The 24,855-nt window shown below is 40.8% G+C and overlaps 1 protein-coding gene across 1 annotated transcript; it reads left to right on the top strand.

Annotated features, from left to right (window-relative positions):
* Nucleotides 1-9,318: 9,318 nt before the first annotated feature.
* LOC132652896 (PRAME family member 12-like) lies at nucleotides 9,319-14,331 on the top strand. Its single transcript, XM_060378836.1, has 3 exons — nucleotides 9,319-9,605; nucleotides 10,042-10,635; nucleotides 13,761-14,331. Exons 1-3 carry the CDS (start codon nucleotides 9,319-9,321, stop codon nucleotides 14,329-14,331), a joined length of 1,452 nt encoding a protein of 483 aa, XP_060234819.1.
* The last annotated feature ends 10,524 nt before the right edge of the window (nucleotides 14,332-24,855 follow it).

Below are 24,855 nucleotides of genomic sequence, written 5' to 3' on the forward strand. Positions count from 1 at the left end.
TTTTCCACCAGGGTGGGCCACATAGAGACATCTAGGCCAGCCTAGAGTACAGAGTAAGGCACTGTCTTAAAAAGGAAAGACAAAACCTATAGACTGGAGCAATGATTGATAGCTCAAGAGCACAGCTTGCATTTTCAGATGAAAAAACTTTGCTTTCAGTACTCATATCAGGTGGGCCTCAGGCTTCATGTCATTGGCCCACTTCTTCTGGCCTGTGTGTGTCCCTCCTTTCACATGCACAAATCTACACAATACACATATGTAGACACCGAATTTTTAAACCTCTTGATATAAAAACTCAGTTTCACAAGGAAATAAAAAAGGAAGTAATTAATTAAAGCAGAGATGTTGTTCTGGAGCAGGTTGCTTGCCTCACTGGTATGTGTCTCTGACATTAATTCTGGCACTGCAGAGTGAAGACAGTATGTGGACTTTTCAAGTGTGTGGGGTGAGCAATAGTCTACTTTGCCCTTGGCTCCAGGGTCTGAGCTCCTGAACCCTGGATGAAGTAAAAGAATATCATTGGTATGTCAATGTTGACAATTTAGTTTTGTACGTATTTTATGTATGTGAACACTCTATTTGCATGCATGCCTGCCTGAATGAAGAGTGCATCAGTTCCCATTAGGATGGTTCTGAGCCATGCTGCTCTGGAAGAACATCCACTGCTCTTAAGAGATGAGTCATTTCTCCAGACACAAGATCTTCAATATAGAAAGCATGTGTAGATACAGAATCAAAGTAAATCAGTGCCTATCTGACATACAATCTTACCCATTTGTTATCATTTTTAAAACGTTAGGTTTTAAGTGTGTTGTGTGTGTGTTCTATTTTTTTTTTTTTTCATTTCAGATAGTGACTGCTTAGATTTGACCAAGGAATAACAATGTCCTGTGTCCCTCTCAAACAGGTCTGGATATACTTCACCTGATAGAGTGCTTACCTATGCATTACTTGAATCTGTGAACCCCATTAAACAGGGTATAAGAATGCATAGATGGTGTGCACCCCTAGTCTTTGGGGAGAAATGACAGAGCAGAAATTCTATACCATCCTAGTTACTTAGTTTGAAAACCTACTTTGTGAATTCAAGAAACTTCCTCTTGATGTGGAGCCAGAGTCCCTCAGAATTTTCATTCTAGTCTCTTTTGATTTCATCTTATTTCTGCTCAGTGATGGAATAAAAACTGTAAAACAAGAAAGAAATGAATAAAAAGTGAAGAAAAATGAACGTTTACATTTTTAGAATTGTAAAGACTGTGGGAGTTTTACAAGCTGCAATGCTTTATATTGTGATGTTCCTTTCAATATTAATATGAGGTCTAGGGAGTAAACAAGAAAGAAAAGTCATGGTTTAACAGTAAATGTGTCTATGGACTCCACAGGGGTCAATTGTACTAGGTAGTTTTGTTGCAATTTGACACAGGCCTGGTTCACTTGAGAAGAGGGAAACTCAATTAAGAACATGCCCTACACTACTGTCCTGTGTGCAAGCCTGTGGTGCTTTTTCTTAATTGGTGGTTGATATGGGAGGGCCCAGGCCATTGTGGGTGGGGTAGGCATGAGCTGGTGGTCATAGATGCTGTATCACAAAGCAGGCTAAGGATACCTGAGGAGCAAGCCAGTAATCAATATTCCTTTAAGGCTTTTCTATCAGTATCTGCCTCTAGGTCCCTATCCCTAGTTCCTACATTGACTTCCTTCAGTGGACTTAAAAGCTGTGAGGTAAAACAAACCTGCTCCTCTCTAGTTACTCTTGGTCATGGCCTTTGTCACATCAGTTGAAATTTGAGTGACATGAAGTTATTATGCTGAGTTGAGGCTTTCTACCAACTGGACTATCTGCAAGCTTAAGCCCAATACACCCAAGGATTTAGCAAGCCTGATTGCTAATTCAAGGTTGGAATCATAGCTGTAGTGTTTTGTTGGCACTCTCTCTGGGGTGGGAGGAATTTTATTCATGTCTCCCAAGAAAAGGTTCACTTACTAAGATTGAACAAAAAGTCTTATACCCAGAGACACAATTGCAGCCTAATATTTGGATCTGAAATGTTTTTCCCTCACATTTATTATGTCTATCATTTCTGTGTCTATCTATCTATGTCTCTTTCTATTGATCTATCTTTGTATCAATCTATCTATCTATCTTTATGTATGTATATATGTATGTATGAATCATCTATCTATGAATGTATCTATATTTATCTAATGTCTCTATGTTTGCATGTCTTTCTTTCTCTATATCTACCATCTCTCTACCAATCTATGTACATACATATGTATGTATGTATTTATCTATGAATGTTCTCTTTATCTAAGGATCATCTATCTACCTATGTACCTAAGTATGCACTATCTTTGTATCTATCAATCTACTTTTCCATTTAATCTATCTTTTTTATCTGTTTATATATGTATGTCTGCACCATTTTATCTATGTATTATCTATCTAAGCATCAATCTTTTTATCTATGCATGTTCTATCTCTATCTATGTATCATCTATCTAAGTATCTATGTATCTATCAATCTACCTACCTATTTAATTTTTCTTTCATCTATTAAATATGTATGTATGTATATATGTATGTATGTACAAATGTATCTATCTATCTATCTATCTATCTATCTATCTATCTATCTATCTATCTGTATTGGGTGCTTTTGCATGTCGACAGAAACTACAGTCCTCAGAGAGGAAGGAACTTCATTTGAGGGAATGCCTCCATGAGATTCAGCTGTAATGTATTTTCTCAATTAGTGTTCAATTGCCTGGTGAGGACCTGGGCTTTGTGGGTGGTACCATCCCTGAGGTGATGGTCCTGGGTTCTATGAGAAGGTAGGGTGAAGAGGCCATGAGGAACAGTAAGCAGCACTCTTCCATGGCCTCTACATCAGCTCCTCCCTCTAGGTTCCAACCCTGCTTGAATTTCTGTCTTGACTTCATCCAGTGATGGACTATGGATCTGGAAGTAGGAGCCAAATAAAGCCTTTCCTCCCCAACTGGTGCTTTGGTCATTGTGTTTCATCTCAGTAGTAGAAACCCTGATTCTGAAACTATCTATCTACCTACCTATCATCTATATACCTACCTACCTACGTATGATATATCTATCTACTATAAATGTAACTTTAATTCACCAGATGCCATTGTAGAGTTGGAGGCTCACTGCCTCCATCTGCTAAACTAAACTCAGCCTGGAAGCTTATAGCCTCTGTACAATCTAATCTAGGCTTAGAATGTTTTCAGCCTTGGAGACTTACTGCTGCCTAAGCTTACCCTTCCTAGCTGGTTCAACTCAGCTTTTCTGGCTCAAAATCCTCCCACATCTGACCTGTTCATTTTGTTTTTTCTCTTGGCCTCTACAATCTCTTCTAATCCAGTTCCTTTTCCTTTCCTAGCTGGTTCTGTTATCACCTGTGTCCAGGTTATTGTCTGTAACATTTCTCTGTGAATCTTTCCCAGTAAAACTGCTTCCTCTCCCTCATTCTCTGTGCTGCTCCCTTGAGGAGCTTCCCTTTCCTCTCTCTTCTCATGAGAGTTGGGAATATTCTATTGCCTCAAATTCTTCTCTGATTTTCACCTCATTTTGACACTTAGTTAGACTTCACTTTTAAATGTGGGTGTTTCCTTCTACACGATATTTTACCATCATAGTTCGGTATTAAAAGCCTGTACCACCACACCTGGCTCTAAGATATTCTTTACCTAAAACAAACTTTCCCAAAGAATGTGGCTGAATTTAATAAGTCACTGGCCTTATCCATGTTTCTTGCTCTCTTTCACTCCAGGGTACTACGGCTGCCGCCTTCAAAATTTCTAGACCTGTACTATCTCATGTCTCAAGGCTGTATATTGATTCTCTGTTATTGAACTGAGGAAGGAGTGTTTATACTTGGCTAGATGAAATAGTTTCAATCTATAACCCAGGCTAGACTCAAACTACACATGATCCAGTTTCTGACTTCTTTTTTTTTAATTTAAAGAAATTATTTATTTTTATTTTGTATACATTGGTGTTTAGACTGCATGCATGTCTGGGTGAGAATGTCAGTTTTCCTGGAACAGGAGTTACAGACAGTTGTGAGCTGCCATGTGGGTATGATGAATAGAACTCGGGTTCTCTGCAAGATCATTCAGTGCTTTTAACTGCTCAGCAATCTATCAAAGCTTTTGCCTCCTCTTGTAGTATGAAGCTTCTCCCTGTCTGGTTCCCATTCTTGGTGGCATCATCTCTAGACAATTTTTACATAGTAGAAAATATTTACATACTAGAGGTTGAAGACATGGCTCAGCACTTAAAAGCACTAACTGCTCTTCCAGAGGACCCAGGCTCAGTATCCAACACAAAAATGATAGCCTAAAAATGTCTGTGATTCAGTTCCAGGGGATCCAACACTTTCACACAAACATACACACAGGCAAAACATAATGCACATAAAATACATGGTAGGAAATAACATAAGAATTCCAAAATAGATTTATGTAATGTTTAAACTAGTTCCTTTTTAACAACTTTAAGCTGGGCATGATGGCATGTGCCTTTAATCCCAGCACTGGAGGAGGCAAAGCTGGACAGATCTCTGAGAGTTTGAGCCTAGCCTGGTCTGCAGAGGCTAAACAGAGAAACCCTGTCTCCAAAAAAAAAAAAAAAAAAAAAAAAGAAAGAAAGAAAGAAAGAAAGAGACAAAGAATGAAAACAAACAATTTTTGTCTGTACACTTTGGAGTATTATATGTTTCTTCTGGAGGTCAGAAGTTTTCTTCAAAAAATGGATTTGCAGATATTTGAGAGCTGCCATGTGGACGCTGGGAAATGGACCTGGCTCCTCTGTAAGAGCTGTCAGTGCTCTGGACCACTTAGTCATTGCTCCAGGCCTTTTTCACTGCTCTTCATTTATTGAAAATAGATATATATTTTTTTTGTACACTACATTCTGGTTATGGCTTTTTGTCCACTAGCTCTTCTGTGACTCTCCCTACATTCTCTTTCATTCCAATCAACACTCTCTTCTTTTCCGTAAGAAGACGAAGGATCCAGGGGGTTGGAGAGATGGCTCAGTGGTTAAGAGCACTGTTTGTTCTTCCAGAGGTCCTGGGTTCAATTCCCAGCAACCACATGTATAATGTGATCTGATGTCCTCTTCTCTCATGCAGATGTACATGTAGAGGAGCACTCACATACATAAAATAATTCAATCTTCAAAAAGGGAGAGAGAGAGACCAGGTTTCATGGTACACACCTTTAATCCCAGCACTCAGGAGGCAGATTCAGGAGATCTCTGTAAGTTGAGTGGAGCATGGTCTACAAAGTGAGTTCCAGGACAGCTAGAGTTACACAGAGAAACCATGTCTTGAAACACCAACACACAAACACACTAACAGGAATAGAAATATAAGAAAATAAAACAAAAACAAATCAGAATAGGAGAATACGAAGAAACCAACAAACACATAATCCAAGGATAAAGCACGAGGAGGTGGTACTCTTCTGTAATCCCAGCACTCAGGGGTGCAGAGCCAGGCAGTTCTCTGTGAGTTTGAGGCCAGCCTGAGTCCAGGACAGAAAAGGGTATACAAAAGCAGCCCTGTCTTGAAAAACAAAGAAAACAAAAAAGCATGAGTCATATACATGTAGGTGCAGGACACTTACACACACACACACACACACACACACACACACACACACACACACACACACCATGAATCCCCAAATAACACAAAATTGGCTTTCTCTGCTTCAGTTTTTTTCCCCTTCCTTCATCTCTGATATTTCTTTTTAAGGAGGCCACCCGCCATGTTCCTATTTCTTCTTTCTTCTCACTCTTATTCCCCTTTCCACTCCTTACTCAAAAACAAAAACTAAACAAAGAAATAAAAAAATAAAACAACAACAACAACAACAACAAAAAAAAAACACCCACAGACTTGGTAGACAAACTAACAAGCAAAGGTCCAATAATATAAAAAGTAAAGAAAAATTCTGAGAAAACATTATGAGACCAACAACCTCCAACTATGCCACTGTGTTCATTTTGTGTAGGCATCAATATTTGGTCACTGGGCCTGTTGATCAGAGTGGGGTTTGTATCCTCAGGGAGACTCCATTTGAGGGAAGTCAATTCCCATTTGCAATAGCTTATCTCTAGCTTCTGGGTTAGGGATGGGAGCTTCTGTCCACTCCTCTCCACATTGACACCTCATGTGGTATAGACCCATGCAGGCCCTGTGCATGCTGCCTCAGTCTCTCTGGATTCATATGTGCATTCTTCTTCTGGGTTTAAGAAGGCCTGGTTTCCTTGGTGTCTTCCATTCCATCTGGTTCTCACAGTCTTTCTTCCTCCTCTTCCACAGGGTTCCCTGATCCCTGAGGAGAGGATTTGACACAGATGTCCAATTATTACAGAGTGTGTCAAGATTTCCTCTTTCTATCCTCATCTTTCTCTCTCCATTTGTGTAGTGTGTGTGTGTGTGTGTGTGCTTGTGTGCCTGTTCACATGAATGTAATTGTGCTCATTAAATCCAGGAAAGGTCAGCATTCAAGTTGTTGTTGAAATTTCAACTTACCACCATATGTGCTGGACACTGATCTTGGGCATTCTGCAATACCAGGGTGTTCCCCTAACCCCTGAACATCTCTCCCTGTCCAGTGATCCTCCCTTTCTGAAATCAAACCCAACTTCCTGAAAACGTCCTGTGGCATTTCCCTCCCTGATACACCTGTGAAATGTTGTGAGAAAGTGTAGTCCAATCCAGGCTGCTTCAAACTTCGTATTGTAGCCGAAGGTGACACTGAACTTCTGAACCCTTTTCTACTCAAACTCTCACATTCTGGGAATACAGGCATGTTCCCACAAGTATAGAAAGTGTCTCGATGTCACCTATGGTTTTGTGAATGCCAAGCAAGGTTTGCACTACCTGAGTTCCAGCTACAGAAAGCTCTGTCAAATATTGTTATGACCTGCTTGAACTCTATAGCCCCTCTCTAGATACCTACCCTCGTTGATAGCATGACTGTGTCTCCTCTGTTAACACTTGCTGTCACCTTTAGCATATCAGAAGCCATGTTGTCTTTAAATCTCCATTTTGATTGTAAGGTGAAATTAAGACCAAGTTCTCAGGCCCTCCATGCCTGACACCAGAATACAATTCAGCAGTTCCTACTTGCTGTTTAGAATCAAACAATAGATGACAAATGCATGTTCTGCTTGTGTTAAAGATCACAACAGCCTGGTATGTTTCTTACTCTCTGAAAGCTGAAAAACCCGCAAGAGCTATGCTAAATCCCAGCCAGTTAGCTAAAAGTGCTTTGTCTACCCTCCTAGATATACTTGGAACAAAACAGATTAGTTTTCACTGCTCAAAATGATGTAATGCTCTGCACCAATTGCTTCATTCACCTGATTACCTGGTTCCTTTTCTTTTCTTTTCTTTTTCTTTTCTCTAATGAAATGGCTGCCTAAGAGAGAGAGAGTGACATCATAGTGTGGCTCTGGAGCCTGGATTATAGCCCTTGTTCGGGTTAGAATCTTGTTCATTATTCAACAAACTTTTATTAATCTGAGTCTGGTGTTGTAATGGCTACTCTGGGTTATTCCTGAATTGATAACATTATTAATGAAAGTACACTATCCTCCTGCCTCAACGGTGAGTATCTGCCATACAAGAAGATTGGAAAAGCATGAAGCTCAGCTCTTGATTCCCAAATAGACAAATAAGTGTATATTTTCAGGAACAGGTTAATCTTACACCCTACAGCATCATACTCTGAACCATGGTGGTTACAAATGTGTAAACACAGCCAGGAGAGTTGGCTCACATGGTAATCCTCCCTGCAGGAAGGCTGAGGCAGGAGGGTCCATATGAATTGGAATTCTAAATTAACCTTACCTACAGAACAATGTTGTCAGAACACAATCCTAAAACAAGAACAACAAGAGTAAGTGAATAAGCAATCAAACCATAAAATTCAAGGTGAATGAAATAGTCAGTAACTGGACTCATGATTTTCATCCTGTTCTGTTTTTATTGTGTTTGCATTGACACTGAATGCTTGATTCAATCTAGAGAATGAGAAAACCCAAGGTGGGATTAAGTGTGTGGACTCCAATATGCAAGCAGGTGGCAGCTTGTGGTTTAAAGGTGTGGCTGCAATAGGGAGGGGCTGAGCAGGGTGGTATATAAAGGCTCCAGTGGAGGCAGAGGAGTCATTTCCTCAGGGAGTTGAACACTGTGGTGACAGCCTGGCTCTATTGGGATCCAGAGACCCTGTGCTGATCAGTGCTCAGAATAGGTAAGTCACATTAATCCAAAGGACCCAGGACCCCTGAAATAGAGAGGGTAGGCCCAAGATGGGAAAGTCATTTATTGATATGTTTAGTTTTTTTACATACTTAAGTTTCTAAAGGCTTTTTTCTGGATGTATAGTATTTAAAACTACTTTTTAAATTTGCAATATTTTTATTGATTATTGGGCAATTTCACATCATTGAACCCTGAGCACACTCACTTCCCAGTTCACACAGGTCAACCTCCCCAAGGCCCACCACCACCATCAACAAAAATATTCATTTTCTGTGGCCAATACTCTCACTGGAACATGATAAAACTTCAAGTGGCCAGCCTCTTAAAGAAACATTAGTCTTTTCCCACCTGCCACCCACCCCCCACCCTTCTGAGGGCTACCCTTCTACCCTTCTGCATCCTTATCATAATGTTATCAGTTCCCTTTGATGACTTTCTGTGACAGGATTGTTCATTCCTGTGTCTTCAGATGAACCTACTGAAGACACAGATTGGATTTCAATTCAGGTTTTTGACATAACTTTAAGTAATACAGGATGGAGTACCAACCATAGTTTCCAGGATCATCTCAGTTTGTCCCAGAGAGGTTCCATGTTTTAGAAAAATTATGGGTAGGTTGTGTGTGTAAATTTCCCAAGCTTTGTGTTTGGGGACTTGTGACATGATCTATGTGTGGTTGGCACACAAAGATGGTACCCATCTTTCAGAATGCTGGGGACCCCTGCCCAGTGGGGATGGGATTGACTGGGGCTTTGGTTAGGGTTGGATGGAACACTGGGGAATGTGTAACCCTGGGTGTCCTTGTAAGAGGCTCCTGGTGATATCAGTGAGGGAGGTTGTTTTGAGATCTCCACTGAGGACAATGGATTAAACTGATGTCTCTACCACTGCCAGAGCAGTAACACTGACCTTCAGTGGTTCCTGTGATGGTGAGGGGTTTTTCCAAAATTGATGTTGAGAATGTATTCTCTCCTAAATGCCTCCCCAGGATCCTTCTGACTGAAGACCTTCCAGGATGAGTGCTCAGACTCCACCCACACTCCTGAAGCTGGCAATGCAGGCTCTGCTGAGAGATGAGACCTTGGACATGTCAGCTCTGGACAAACTGCCCATGGTGTTCTTCCCAGCACTGTTCAAGGAGGCCTTGACTGGCAGACACACTACAACTGTGAAGGCAATGGTGGCAGCCTGGCCTTTCCCCTGTCTCCCTGTGGGGGCATTGATGAAGACTGCTGACTTGGAAACCTTGCAGGCAGTTCTAGCAGGAGTAGACACGTGGCTGCAAAGAAAGTTTCACTCCAGGTAAGCAATAAGCAAGTACTGTAGAATGGAGCCCATAGATAAGAGGGAAGAGATTGTGGGTTTAGGGATATGGCTTCCACATGAGGCTTCTGATAGACCACTAGATAGAGATGCAGGGCCCTTGCAAGCTGTTCTTTGCTTGTCCTAAGGAAGGTTGACTATGATCAGAGTTTGGAGATGCATGCAGACAGTGAAATGATGTTTCCCTGGTGTTCCCACAATCACTAGTACTGGGACTAAGGAGAAATCGAGTCATTTAGAGGAAGGAAAGTTATCAGGACTACCTGTGCAGCTCAGGGAAAGTTAATGCAGGCTGGACACTGGCTGCTGAAAAACACAAAGAATGTGGAGGATTTAGAGCTGAGTTTAGAGGAGGAAATGCTGAGTCAGTATTCAATCTTGACATGTAGCCTACAGTTCTCATGTCTTCCTACAGGAGGGGAAAACTTCAGGTTCTTGACCTGCGGAAGAAGCACCATGAATTCTGGAGCATATGGGCTGATGCAGAGGATGGTGACTGCTCAGCAGAGACCCTGGATGAGCAGCAAGTAGTGAAGGCCCTTCCCAGATATGCACTGAGGCAGCACCTGAAGGTGGTAGCTGACCTTTGGCTTATGTATTGTTTGAATGAAAAGCAAGCATGCTTCTTGCATTGGGCCCACCAGAGAAAGGGCTCCATACAGTTCTGCTGTATGGAGATGAAGATCTGGGCTCTGCCTGTCTATGTTATCCGAGAGGTCTTGAATGTCTTCCATCTGGAGTATATTGAGGAATTGGAACTGAACATGCTCAGTTGGGATTTGTTAAAGCTGTTACAACTTACTCCCTACCTGGGCCAGATGAGAAATCTTCGCAAACTCTTGCTGGCCTCCATCTTCAAGACTGTGTTCCTGATTGGCAACAGAACAACAGACAGAGAAGAGAAGTGTGTCAGGAATTTCATTTCTCAGTTTTCCAAACTCAACTGTCTCCAGCACCTCTCCATGAATGGCATGTACTTTCTTAGAGACCACCTGAAACAGGTTCTTGGGTAAGTAAGTATGAGGGCTGGGTCAGCTGCCAGAGCAGACATTTCTTCATAATTTTAAGGATTAGTGGTACATGATGCCTGCCTGTCACTGGGTAGAATATTTAAGCCACATTAGAATATGAAGGTCATGTATTATTTCCATGTATAATGAATCATGGTGTCAAATGCCCAGTCATGAATCAAAGGCCTGAAGGTCAGATCTAGTAAGGATGGATTGTAATTCTTCTTGGAATCATGCCCACCAATCCAATGGAAATGAAACAGGAAGGGAAGAATGTAGTCAGGATTCAGGGGACTCACCAACACAGTGTGGAAGCGAGCTTTGTGCTCAGATCTGTGAGAGCAGCCTCAGTCTGTCCCGAATTTCACATGGTTTAAATGCTTTGAGCTCAAGTAGAGCTGAGTGCATGGAACAATGTGGCTAATGTGGGATTTAAATGTTATTAAGAGTGACTGTGCAGAGGCATTGATGGAATGCAGAGTTCAGTGAGCTCACAGAAAGTATCCCTAGAGCCTGCCAGGACTTTCATGGGTTGGAAATTCCTCTCTTTATCTTCTATTATTATTATTATTATTATCATTTACAGTTTATACATTCAGTTTGTATCCTTTTTGCAGTATCCTCTCTCATCTCTCCTGAATCTCACCCTCCATCTTTCTTTCTTACCATCCCCTTCTTCTAGTACCTTGAAAAAGGGACTCCTCCCCTCCTATAAGACCCTAGCCTATCAAGTCTCCTCAGGAATGCCTGGATCCTCTTCCTCTGTGGCTTGGTAAAGCCACCCTGCCAGGGCAAAATGATCAAACAACAGGCAACCAAGTTCATGTCAGTGGCAGCTCCTGCTCTTCTTATTAGTGGACTCACTTGGAGACTGATCTGTATGTTGGCTACATCTGAGCAGGGGGTCTAGTTCTTCTCCATGAATGGTACTTGGCTAGTGCATCAATCTCTGTAGGCTCCCCTGGCCCAAGAGTTTTGGGCTTTGTTGTTTTCTTCCCGGGGCTCCTGTACTATCTGAGTCTATCCCACCATCTTGCAAAAGACTCCCTGTTGTCTGCCCAAATAGTGGCTGTGTGTTTCTACATCTGCTTTGATCCCATGGTGAGTGGAGTCTTTCAGAGGACATCTATGGTAGCCTCCCTTCCTCTTTCCTTTCTTCAACTGCTTGCAGTCTCTATCTTTTTGCCCTTCTGGGTGAGATTTAAGCATCCTCACTAGGTTCCTCCTTGTTTAGCTTCTTCAGGTCTGTAGATTTTAGAATGTTTATTTGTATTACATAGCTAATATCTGCTTATAAGTGAGTATATACCATGAGTGTCTTTCTTCTTCTGGGTTACCCCAGTCAGGATGACCTTTTCCAGTCCATCCACTTGCTTGCAAATTTTGTAATTTCTCTATCCATTCTTTGGTTGGGGGACATCTAGGTTGTTTGCAGATTGTGTTTATTATAAATAAAGCTGTTATAAACATAGACATAGTTGATCAAAGGCCTTTGTGTGGTGGAGCATCTTTCAGGTGTATGCCCAGGAGTGGTATCACTGGTTCTTGAGGAAGGGCTTTTTTCACTTTTCTAAGACAGTGCCAGATTGATTTCCAAAGTGGTTGTACAGGTTTGTGCTCCCACGAGCAATCGAGGGGAGGGGAGTTCTCCATTCTCCACATCCTCTCCAGCATGTGCTGTTACTTGAGTTTTTTATCTTAGCCATATATGACATGTATGAGATGAAATCTCAGAGTCATTTGGAGTTTCATTTTCCTGATTACTAAAGATGTGGAGCATTTCTTTAAATGTTTCTCCACCATTAAGTATTTCTCTGTTGAGAATTCTGCTTAGCCCTGTACCCCATTTCTACTTTTTGTTTGGATACTTGGTGCTTAAGTTCTTAAGTTCTTTATAGATTCTAGACATTAGCGATTTGTGAGATGTAGGGTTGGTGAAGATTGTTTCCCTGTCTGTTGTCTGCTGTTTGTTCTGTTGACAATGTTCTTTGCCTTACAGAACTTTTCAGTTTCATGAGATCCCATTTATTGATTGTTGATCTTATGGCGTGAGCTATTGGTATTCTGTTCAGGAAGATATCTCCTGTGTCATTGAGTTCAAAGCTCTTCCCCAATATTCCTTCCTATAGATTTAGTGTGTCTGGTTTATGTTGAGGTATTTGATCTACTTAGACTTGAGTTTTGTTCAGGGTGATAAATGTGAATCTATTTCCATTTTTCTACACGTAGACATCCAGTAAGACCACCACCATTTGTTGAAGATGCTGTCTTCTTTTCGATTGTATGGTTTTTCTTTGTCAAAACTCAAATGCCTATAGGTGTGTGGGTTTTTATGCATCTTCTATTTGCTTCTACTGACCGCAGAGTCTGTTTCTATGCCTTTGCGATGCAGTTTTTATTACTATTGCTCTATAGTACAGCCTGAATTCAGGGATAGAACTACCTCCAGATGATCTTTTATTGTACATGATTGTTTTAGCTATTCCGGGTTTTTTGTTTTGCTGAAAATTCTTTCAAGGTCTGAAGAATTTTGTTGGTATTTTGATAGGATCTGCATTGAATTTATTCACAGATGATATGATAGTATGCACGGGTGACCCCAAAAATCTTCCAGCAAATTCTATAGCTGAAAATCACCATAAGGAAAGTGGCTAGATACAAAATTTACTAAAAGAGAAAATCAGTATTCCTCTGTATTCAAAAGGCAAACAGGCTAAAAAAAAAATTAGGAAAACAACACAATCGCCCCCAGAAAACATAAACTGTCTTGGTGTAGCTCTAACTATGCCAGTGAAAGACTTGTATGAAAAACTTCAAGTCTCTGAAGAAAGAAATTGAAGAAGATAGCAGAAGATGAAAAGATCTCTCAGACTCGTGGTTTGGAATTTCTTATGAGTGTTTTCTGTGCTTATGGGCTGAACAGTTTTCTGCTTGAGAGTGAGGCTAAAGAGAGGAAGGGTGTGTTTGTCTTGACTGAGCAGATTCCAACAAGAAGCATCTTAGAGAGTGTCCTTGCTATTTGGTCAAACTGACCTTGGGCACCGAATTCTTTCTACCTCTGTTTAAATACCACCCATATTCTCCAACACCATTTTCCAGAAATAATCTCCTTGTCTATTTCTAGGTGCCTGATGGCTCCGTTGGAGACCCTGTCCATCACCTCCTGCAACCTTTCACAGTCAGACCTGAATTCCTTGTCCGAGTGCCCGAAGCTCTTTCAGCTGAAACATCTGGACATGAAACATGTGGGCTTAACGTCTTTGGATCTTAGGCCTCTCCAAATCCTCCTAGAGAATGTGGCAGACACTTTGCAATCCCTGGACTTGAAGGCTTGTTGGATTTCAGACTCTCATCTCACTATGCTCATACCTGCCCTCAGCAAGTGCTCTCAGCTGGCCAATGTCAGTTTCTATGACAATTACTTCTCCATGCACAACCTGAGGAAACTTTTGCAGCACACAGCTAACTTGAGCAAGATGAATGTGGAACAGTACCCTGCCCCGCTGGAGTGCTATGATGAGTTGGGTTATATCTCCACAGAGAGATTTACCCAACTCTGTGCAGAGGAAATAGATAGACTCAGGGCCATAAGACAGCCCAAGTACATCTCCTTTGCTACACTTATTTGCTCTAGATGTGGAGAGCGTTCTGTCTATGGCCAAGGACTCAGACTCTGTGTTTGCCAGCAGAGGTGACAGTAATTGGCAAACAGGACTTCTGGAAAATTGGAAGAAATAAAAGGCTTGGGACCAATCTCTCATGCTGGTGACTCAGGACTTCAGACACTCTTCATAATTTTGGAAACAAAATGATGTTTAGTGAGTTGGAATTAGGAGGCTGAATTGACATGGAGAACAATGCAATTGTGAGAGCAGATGATCTTGTGGAGTGAGAAAGAACACTTTATAGTTATAAGTCGCTTCTGTCAGGACAGGATAACCAGTGGCTTTGTCCTGCAGCTGTAAACCTGGATGCTCTCCCTCTGGGGTCTTTTTCAGTTATCACCCTCACTGCCAGGTTCGGGGTCAGGAGGTGTCAGTTACTCTACAACCACAGTGGAAAAACACCACTATTTAATGAGTGAGGCAAAGGTCCAGGTCATCCATAAAACTAAAGTTTTGATGATAACTTCTTTCATTCCTGTCTTTTGCCTGTGTGTAAGTTACAACCTTTTTGTGTAGCTGTTCATTTACATGTACAAAAATTTTAATGTAAAGTGAGCAACATAGCACACATCTTATGAATAAGGTATTAATGAATCATAGAAAATTAACATCCAGTACACTCAAGCCACTAGACACTATGGGCCCATGAGAGATGAGTGAAGAGAAGGAGAAGACAACATAGAGGACATTGAACAGGGTTTACAATTTTTTTCTCTTAAAACTTTTGTGTCCTTGCATGCAATGTGGTGCACACTTGCAATCCCAGCACTCAGGGAGATAGAGACAGGTGGATCTCTGAGTTTGAAGACAACCTGGTCTATAAAGTAAGTCCAGGACAGACACAGCTACCCAGAGAATCTCTGTCTAAGAAAAAAGAATTTTTTATTTTTATTGAAAACAATAAATAAAAATGTAATGTAGCCTGGCAGTGAACTCTTGATCTTTTTGTTTGGGTGAGACTACCACCATAAACCACTCTATCCAGCTTTCATGCCACATGTCTATAGGGTAGTATTCCTTTGGATTCACAAACTCTTTGAAATAGTCATAGCACATAAAGGTTTTCAATAATATGTAAATCCCTCTACTACAGAAAACATTTTCTTTACAAAATGATTTACATCTTCAGTTGTCTCTGTATGAAAGTATTAAAAAAATTCTCCCTAGTTTTAGCCAGTATATGCCCTCTTTTCTGTATAATAAAATAACAAAATGATTTATTATTGTTTTGTTCTTCATTGGAATATTTGTTGTACTCATAGAAGATAGGTTCTTTGTATAAATGTAATTGTTGTCTAAATTCCATAGAGGTGAGGACGCCTAAACAGGTGCTCTCTGGACAGAAGTAAACATGAACAGATTGATGACAGTATTGCCAACTTTCCCACCACTGGGGAATGTGGATAAGTTTTTCCACCAGGGTGGGCCACATAGAGACATCTAGGCCAGCCTAGAGTACAGAGTAAGGCACTGTCTTAAAAAGGAAAGACAAAACCTATAGACTGGAGCAATGATTGATAGCTCAAGAGCACAGCTTGCATTTTCAGATGAAAAAACTTTGCTTTCAGTACTCATATCAGGTGGGCCTCAGGCTTCATGTCATTGGCCCACTTCTTCTGGCCTGTGTGTGTCCCTCCTTTCACATGCACAAATCTACACAATACACATATGTAGACACCGAATTTTTAAACCTCTTGATATAAAAACTCAGTTTCACAAGGAAATAAAAAAGGAAGTCATTAATTAAAGCAGAGATGTTGTTCTGGAGCAGGTTGCTTGCCTCACTGGTATGTGTCTCTGACATTAATTCTGGCACTGCCGAGTGAAGACAGTATGTGGACTTTTCAAGTGTGTGGGGTGAGCAATAGTCTACTTTGTCCTTGGCTCCAGGGTCTGAGCTCCTGACCCCTGGATGAAGTAAAAGAATATCATTGGTATGTCAATGTTGACAATTTAGTTTTGTACGTATTTTATGTATGTGAACACTCTATTTGCATGCATGCCTGCCTGAATGAAGAGTGCATCAGTTCCCATTAGGATGGTTCTGAGCCATGCTGCTCTGGAAGAACATCCACTGCTCTTAAGAGATGAGTCATTTCTCCAGACACAAGATCTTCAATATAGAAAGCATGTGTAGATACAGAATCAAAGTAAATCAGTGCCTATCTGACATACAATCTTACCCATTTGTTATCATTTTTAAAACGTTAGGTTTTAAGTGTGTTGTGTGTGTGTTCTATTTTTTTTTTTTTCATTTCAGATAGTGACTGCTTAGATTTGACCAAGGAATAACAATGTCCTGTGTCCCTCTCAAACAGGTCTGGATATACTTCACCTGATAGAGTGCTTACCTATGCATTACTTGAATCTGTGAACCCCATTAAACAGGGTATAAGAATGCATAGATGGTGTGCACCCCTAGTCTTCGGGGAGAAATGACAGAGCAGAAATTCTATACCATCCTAGTTACTTAGTTTGAAAACCTACTTTGTGAATTCAAGAAACTTCCTCTTGATGTGGAGCCAGAGTCCCTCAGAATTTTCATTCTAGTCTCTTTTGATTTCATCTTATTTCTGCTCAGTGATGGAATAAAAACTGTAAAACAAGAAAGAAATGAATAAAAAGTGAAGAAAAATGAACGTTTACATTTTTAGAATTGTAAAGACTGTGGGAGTTTTACAAGCTGCAATGCTTTATATTGTGATGTTCCTTTCAATATTAATATGAGGTCTAGGGAGTAAACAAGAAAGAAAAGTCATGGTTTAACAGTAAATGTGTCTATGGACTCCACAGGGGTCAATTGTACTAGGTAGTTTTGTTGCAATTTGACACAGGCCTGGTTCACTTGAGAAGAGGGAAACTCAATTAAGAACATGCCCTACACTACTGTCCTGTGTGCAAGCCTGTGGTGCTTTTTCTTAATTGGTGGTTGATATGGGAGGGCCCAGGCCATTGTGGGTGGGGTAGGCATGAGCTGGTGGTCATAGATGCTGTATCACCAAGCAGGCTAAGGATACCTGAGGAGCAAGCCAGTAATCAATATTCCTTTAAGGCTTTTCTATCAGTATCTGCCTCTAGGTCCCTATCCCTAGTTCCTACATTGACTTCCTTCAGTGGACTTAAAAGCTGTGAGGTAAAACAAACCTGCTCCTCTCTAGTTACTCTTGGTCATGGCCTTTGTCACATCAGTTGAAATTTGAGTGACATGAAGTTATTATGCTGAGTTGAGGCTTTCTACCAACTGGACTATCTGCAAGCTTAAGCCCAATACACCCAAGGATTTAGCAAGCCTGATTGCTAATTCAAGGTTGGAATCATAGCTGTAGTGTTTTGTTGGCACTCTCTCTGGGGTGGGAGGAATTTTATTCATGTCTCCCAAGAAAAGGTTCACTTACTAAGATTGAACAAAAAGTCTTATACCCAGAGAGACACAATTGCAGCCTAATATTTGGATCTGAAATGTTTTTCCCTCACATTTATTATGTCTATCATTTCTTTGTCTGTCTATCTATCTATGTCTCTTTCTATTGATCTATCTTTGTATCAATCTATCTATCTATCTTTATGTATGTATATATGTATGTATGAATCATCTATCTATGAATGTATCTATATTTATCTAATGTCTCTATGTTTGCATGTCTTTCTTTCTCTATATCTACCATCTCTCTACCAATCTATGTACATACATATGTATGTATGTATTTATCTATGAATGTTCTCTTTATCTAAGGATCATCTATCTACCTATGTACCTAAGTATGCACTATCTTTGTATCTATCAATCTACTTTTCCATTTAATCTATCTTTTTTATCTGTTTATATATGTATGTCTGCACCATTTTATCTATGTATTATCTATCTAAGCATCAATCTTTTTATCTATGCATGTTCTATCTCTATCTATGTATCATCTATCTAAGTATCTATGTATCTATCAATCTACCTACCTATTTAATTTTTCTTTCATCTATTAAATATGTATGTATGTATATATGTATGTATGTACAAATGTATCTATCTATCTATCTATCTATCTATCTATCTATCTATCTATCTATCTATCTGTATTGGCTGCTTTTGCATGTCGACAGAAACTACAGTCCTCAGAGAGGAAGGAACTTCATTTGAGGGAATGCCTCCATGAGATCCAGCTGTAATGCTTTTTCTCAATTAGTGATCAATTGCCTGGTGAGGACCCAGGCTTTGTGGGTGGTACCATCCCTGAGGTGATGGTCCTGGGTTCTATGAGAAGGTAGGGTCAAGAGGCCATGAGGAACAGTAAGCAGCACTCTTCCATGGACTCTACATCAGCTCCTCCCTCTAGGTTCCAACCCTGCTTGAGTTTCTGTCTTGACTTCATCCAGTGATGGACTATGGATCTGGAAGTAGGAGCCAAATAAAGCCTTTCCTCCCCAACTGGTGCTTTGGTCATTGTGTTTCATCTCAGTAGTAGAAACCCTGATTCTGAAACTATCTATCTACCTACCTATCATCTATATACCTACCTACCTACGTATGATATATCTATCTACTATAAATGTAACTTTAATTCACCAGATGCCATTGTAGAGTTGGAGGCTCACTGCCTCCATCTGCTAAACTAAACTCAGCCTGGAAGCTTATAGCCTCTGTACAATCTAATCTAGGCTTAGAATGTTTTCAGCCTTGGAGACTTACTGCTGCCTAAGCTTACCCTTCCTAGCTGGTTCAACTCAGCTTTTCTGGCTCAAAATCCTCCCACATCTGACCTGTTCATTTTGTTTTTTCTCTTGGTCTCTACAATCTCTTCTAATCCAGTTCCTTTTCCTTTCCTAGCTGGTTCTGTTATCACCTGTGTCCAGGTTATTGTCTGTAACATTTCTCTGTGAATCTTTCCCAGTAAAACTGCTTCCTCTCCCTCATTCTCTGTGCTGCTCCCTTGAGGAGCTTCCCTTTCCTCTCTCTTCTCATGAGAGTTGGGAATATTCTATTGCCTCAAATTCTTCTCTGATTTTCACCTCATTTTGACACTTAGTTAGACTTCACTTTTAAATGTGGGTGTTTCCTTCTACACGATATTTTACCATCATAGTTCGGTATTAAAAGCCTGTACCACCACACCTGGCTCTAAGATATTCTTTACCTAAAACAAACTTTCCAAAAGAATGTGGCTGAATTTAATAAGTCACTGGCCTTATCCATGTTTCTTGCTCTCTTTCACTCCAGGGTACTACGGCTGCCGCCTTCAAAATTTCTAGACCTGTACTATCTCATGTCTCAAGGCTGTATGTTGATTCTCTGTTATTGAACTGAGGAAGGAGTGTTTATACTTGGCTAGATGAAATAGTTTCAATCTATAACCCAGGCTAGACTCAAACTACACATGATCCAGTTTCTGACTTCTTTTTTTTTAATTTAAAGAAATTATTTATTTTTATTTTGTATACATTGGTGTTTTGACTGCATGCATGTCTGGGTGAGAATGTCAGTTTTCCTGGAACAGGAGTTACAGACAGTTGTGAGCTGCCATGTGGGTATGATGAATAGAACTCGGGTTCTCTGCAAGATCATTCAGTGCTTTTAACTGCTCAGCAATCTATCAAAGCTTTTGCCTCCTCTTGTAGTATGAAGCTTCTCCCTGTCTGGTTCCCATTCTTGGTGGCATCATCTCTAGACAATTTTTACATAGTAGAAAATATTTACATACTAGAGGTTGAAGACATGGCTCAGCACTTAAAAGCACTAGCTGCTCTTCCAGAGGACCCAGGCTCAGTATCCAACACAAAAATGATAGCCTAAAAATGTCTGTGATTCAGTTCCAGGGGATCCAACACTTTCACACAAACATACACACAGGCAAAACATAATGCACATAAAATACATGGTAGGAAATAACATAAGAATTCCAAAATAGATTTATGTAATGTTTAAACTAGTTCCTTTTTAACAACTTTAAGCTGGGCATGATGGTATGTGCCTTTAATCCCAGCACTGGAGGAGGCAAAGCTGGACAGATCTCTGAGAGTTTGAGCCTAGCCTGGTCTGCAGAGGCTAAACAGAGAAACCCTGTCTCCAAAAAAAAAAAAAAGAAAGAAAGAAAGAAAGAAAGAAAGAGACAAAGAATGAAAACAAACAATTTTTGTCTGTACACTTTGGAGTATTATATGTTTCTTCTGGAGGTCAGAAGTTTTCTTCAAAAAATGGATTTGCAGATATTTGAGAGCTGCCATGTGGACGCTGGGAAATGGACCTGGCTCCTCTGTAAGAGCTGTCAGTGCTGACAGCTCTGGACCACTTAGTCTTTGCTCCAGGCCTTTTTCTCTGCTCTTCATTTATTGAAAATAGATATATATTTTTTTTGTACACTACATTCTGGTTATGGCTTTTTGTCCACTAGCTCTTCTGTGACTCTCCCTACATTCTCTTTCATTCCAATCAACACTCTCTTCTTTTCCGTAAGAAGACGAAGGATCCAGGGGGTTGGAGAGATGGCTCAGTGGTTAAGAGCACTGTTTGTTCTTCCAGAGGTCCTGGGTTCAATTCCCAGCAACCACATGTATAATGTGATCTGATGTCCTCTTCTCTCATGCAGATGTACATGTAGAGGAGCACTCACATACATAAAATAATTCAATCTTCAAAAAGGGAGAGAGAGAGACCAGGTTTCGTGGTACACACCTTTAATCCCAGCACTCAGGAGGCAGATTCAGGAGATCTCTGTAAGTTGAGTGGAGCATGGTCTACAAAGTGAGTTCCAGGACAGCTAGAGTTACACAGAGAAACCATGTCTTGAAACACCAACACACAAACACACTAACAGGAATAGAAATATAAGAAAATAAAACAAAAACAAATCAGAATAGGAGAATACGAAGAAACCAACAAACACATAATCCAAGGATAAAGCACGAGGAGGTGGTACTCTTCTGTAATCCCAGCACTCAGGGGTGCAGAGCCAGGCAGTTCTCTGTGAGTTTGAGGCCAGCCTGAGTCCAGGACAGAAAAGGGTATACAAAAGCAGCCCTGTCTTGAAAAACAAAGAAAACAAAAAAGCATGAGTCATATACATGTAGGTGCAGGACACACACACACACACACACACACACACACACACACACACACCATGAATCCCCAAATAACACAAAATTGGCTTTCTCTGCTTCAGTTTTTTTCCCCTTCCTTCATCTCTGATAGTTCTTTTTAAGGAGGCCACCCGCCATGCTCCTATTTCTTCTTTCTTCTCACTCTTCTTCCCCTTTCCACTCCTTACTCAAAAACAAAAACTAAACAAAGAAATAAAAAAATAAAACAACAACAACAACAACAACAACAACAAAACACCCACAGACTTGGTAGACAAACTAACAAGCAAAGGTCCAATAATATAAAAAGTAAAGAAAAATTCTGAGAAAACATTATGAGACCAACAACCTCCAACGATGCCACTGTGTTCATTTTGTGTAGGCATCAATATTTGGTCACTGGGCCTGTTGATCAGAGTGGGGTTTGTATCCTCAGGGAGACTCCATTTGAGGGAAGTCAATTCCCATTTGCAATAGCTTATCTCTAGCTTCTGGGTTAGGGATGGGAGCTTCTGTCCACTCCTCTCCACATTGACACCTCATGTGGTATAGACCCATGCAGGCCCTGTGCATGCTGCCTCAGTCTCTCTGGATTCATATGTGCATTCTTCTTCTGGGTTTAAGAAGGCCTGGTTTCCTTGGTGTCTTCCATTCCATCTGGTTCTCACAGTCTTTCTTCCTCCTCTTCCACAGGGTTCCCTGATCCCTGAGGAGAGGATTTGACACAGATGTCCAATTATTACAGAGTGTGTCAAGATTTCCTCTTTCTATCCTCATCTTTCTCTCTCCATTTGTGTAGTATGTGTGTGTGTGTGTGTGCTTGTGTGCCTGTTCACATGAATGTAATTGTGCTCATTAAATCCAGGAAAGGTCAGCATTCAAGTTGTTGTTGAAATTTCAACTTACCACCATATGTGCTGGACACTGATCTTGGGCATTCTGCAATACCAGGGTGTTCCCCTAACCCCTGAACATCTCTCCCTGTCCAGTGATCCTCCCTTTCTGAAATCAAACCCAACTTTCTGAAAACGTCCTGTGGCATTTCCCTCCCTGATACACCTGTGAAATGTTGTGAGAAAGTGTAGTCCAATCCAGGCTGCTTCAAACTTCGTATTGTAGCCGAAGGTGACACTGAACTTCTGAACCCTTTTCTACTCAAACTCTCACATTCTGGGAATACAGGCATGTTCCCACAAGTATAGAAAGTGTCTCGATGTCACCTATGGTTTTGTGAATGCCAAGCAAGGTTTGCACTACCTGAGTTCCAGCTACAGAAAGCTCTGTCAAATATTGTTATGACCTGCTTGAACTCTATAGCCCCTCTCTAGATACCTACCCTCGTTGATAGCATGACTGTGTCTCCTCTGTTAACACTTGCTGTCACCTTTAGCATATCAGAAGCCATGTTGTCTTTAAATCTCCATTTTGATTGTAAGGTGAAATTAAGACCAAGTTCTCAGGCCCTCCATGCCTGACACCAGAATACAATTCAGCAGTTCCTACTTGCTGTTTAGAATCAAACAATAGATGACAAATGCATGTTCTGCTTGTGTTAAAGATCACAACAGCCTGGTATGTTTCTTACTCTCTGAAAGCTGAAAAACCCGCAAGAGCTATGCTAAATCCCAGCCAGTTAGCTAAAAGTGCTTTGTCTACCCTCCTAGATATACTTGGAACAAAACAGATTAGTTTTCACTGCTCAAAATGATGTAATGCTCTGCACCAATTGCTTCATTCACCTGATTACCTGGTTCCTTTTCTTTTCTTTTCTTTTTCTTTTCTCTAATGAAATGGCTGCCTAAGAGAGAGAGAGTGACATCATAGTGTGGCTCTGGAGCCTGGATTATAGCCCTTGTTCGGGTTAGAATCTTGTTCATTATTCAACAAACTTTTATTAATCTGAGTCTGGTGTTGTAATGGCTACTCTGTGTTATTCCTGAATTGATAACATTATTAATGAAAGTACACTATCCTCCTGCCTCAACGGTGAGTATCTGCCATACAAGAAGATTGGAAAAGCATGAAGCTCAGCTCTTGATTCCCAAATAGACAAATAAGTGTATATTTTCAGGAACAGGTTAATCTTACACCCTACAGCATCATACTCTGAACCATGGTGGTTACAAATGTGTAAACACAGCCAGGAGAGTTGGCTCACATGGTAATCCTCCCTGCAGGAAGGCTGAGGCAGGAGGGTCCATATGAATTGGAATTCTAAATTAACCTTACCTACAGAACAATGTTGTCAGAACACAATCCTAAAACAAGAACAACAAGAGTAAGTGAATAAGCAATCAAACCATAAAATTCAAGGTGAATGAAATAGTCAGTAACTGGACTCATGATTTTCATCCTGTTCTGTTTTTATTGTGTTTGCATTGACACTGAATGCTTGATTCAATCTAGAGAATGAGAAAACCCAAGGTGGGATTAAGTGTGTGGACTCCAATATGCAAGCAGGTGGCAGCTTGTGGTTTAAAGGTGTGGCTGCAATAGGGAGGGGCTGAGCAGGGTGGTATATAAAGGCTCCAGTGGAGGCAGAGGAGTCATTTCCTCAGGGAGTTGAACACTGTGGTGACAGCCTGTCTCTATTGGGATCCAGAGACCCTGTGCTGATCAGTGCTCAGAATAGGTAAGTCACATTAATCCAAAGGACCCAGGACCCCTGAAATAGAGAGGGTAGGCCCAAGATGGGAAAGTCATTTATTGATATGTTTAGTTTTTTTACATACTTAAGTTTCTAAAGGCTTTTTTCTGGATGTATAGTATTTAAAACTACTTTTTAAATTTGCAATATTTTTATTGATTATTGGGCAATTTCACATCATTGAACCCTGAGCACACTCACTTCCCAGTTCACACAGGTCAACCTCCCCAAGGCCCACCACCACCATCAACAAAAATATTCATTTTCTGTGGCCAATACTCTCACTGGAACATGATAAAACTTCAAGTGGCCAGCCTCTTAAAGAAACATTAGTCTTTTCCCACCTGGCACCCACCCCCGACCCTTCTGAGGGCTACCCTTCTACCCTTCTGCATCCTTATCATAATGTTATCAGTTCCCTTTGATGACTTTCTGTGACAGGATTGTTCATTCCTGTGTCTTCAGATGAACCTACTGAAGACACAGATTGGATTTCAATTCAGGTTTTTGACATAACTTTAAGTAATACAGGATGGAGTACCAACCATAGTTTCCAGGATCATCTCAGTTTGTCCCAGAGAGGTTCCATGTTTTAGAAAAATTATGGGTAGGTTGTGTGTGTAAATTTCCCAAGCTTTGTGTTTGGGGACTTGTGACATGATCTATGTGTGGTTGGCACACAAAGATGGTACCCATCTTTCAGAATGCTGGGGACCCCTGCCCAGTGGGGATGGGATTGACTGGGGCTTTGGTTAGGGTTGGATGGAACACGGGGGAATGTGTAACCCTGGGTGTCCTTGTAAGAGGCTCCTGGTGATATCAGTGAGGGAGGTTGTTTTGAG

This window comes from Meriones unguiculatus, chromosome 3 (genome assembly GCF_030254825.1).
Source record: "Meriones unguiculatus strain TT.TT164.6M chromosome 3, Bangor_MerUng_6.1, whole genome shotgun sequence".
NCBI classification, from domain to species: Eukaryota; Metazoa; Chordata; class Mammalia; order Rodentia; family Muridae; genus Meriones; species Meriones unguiculatus.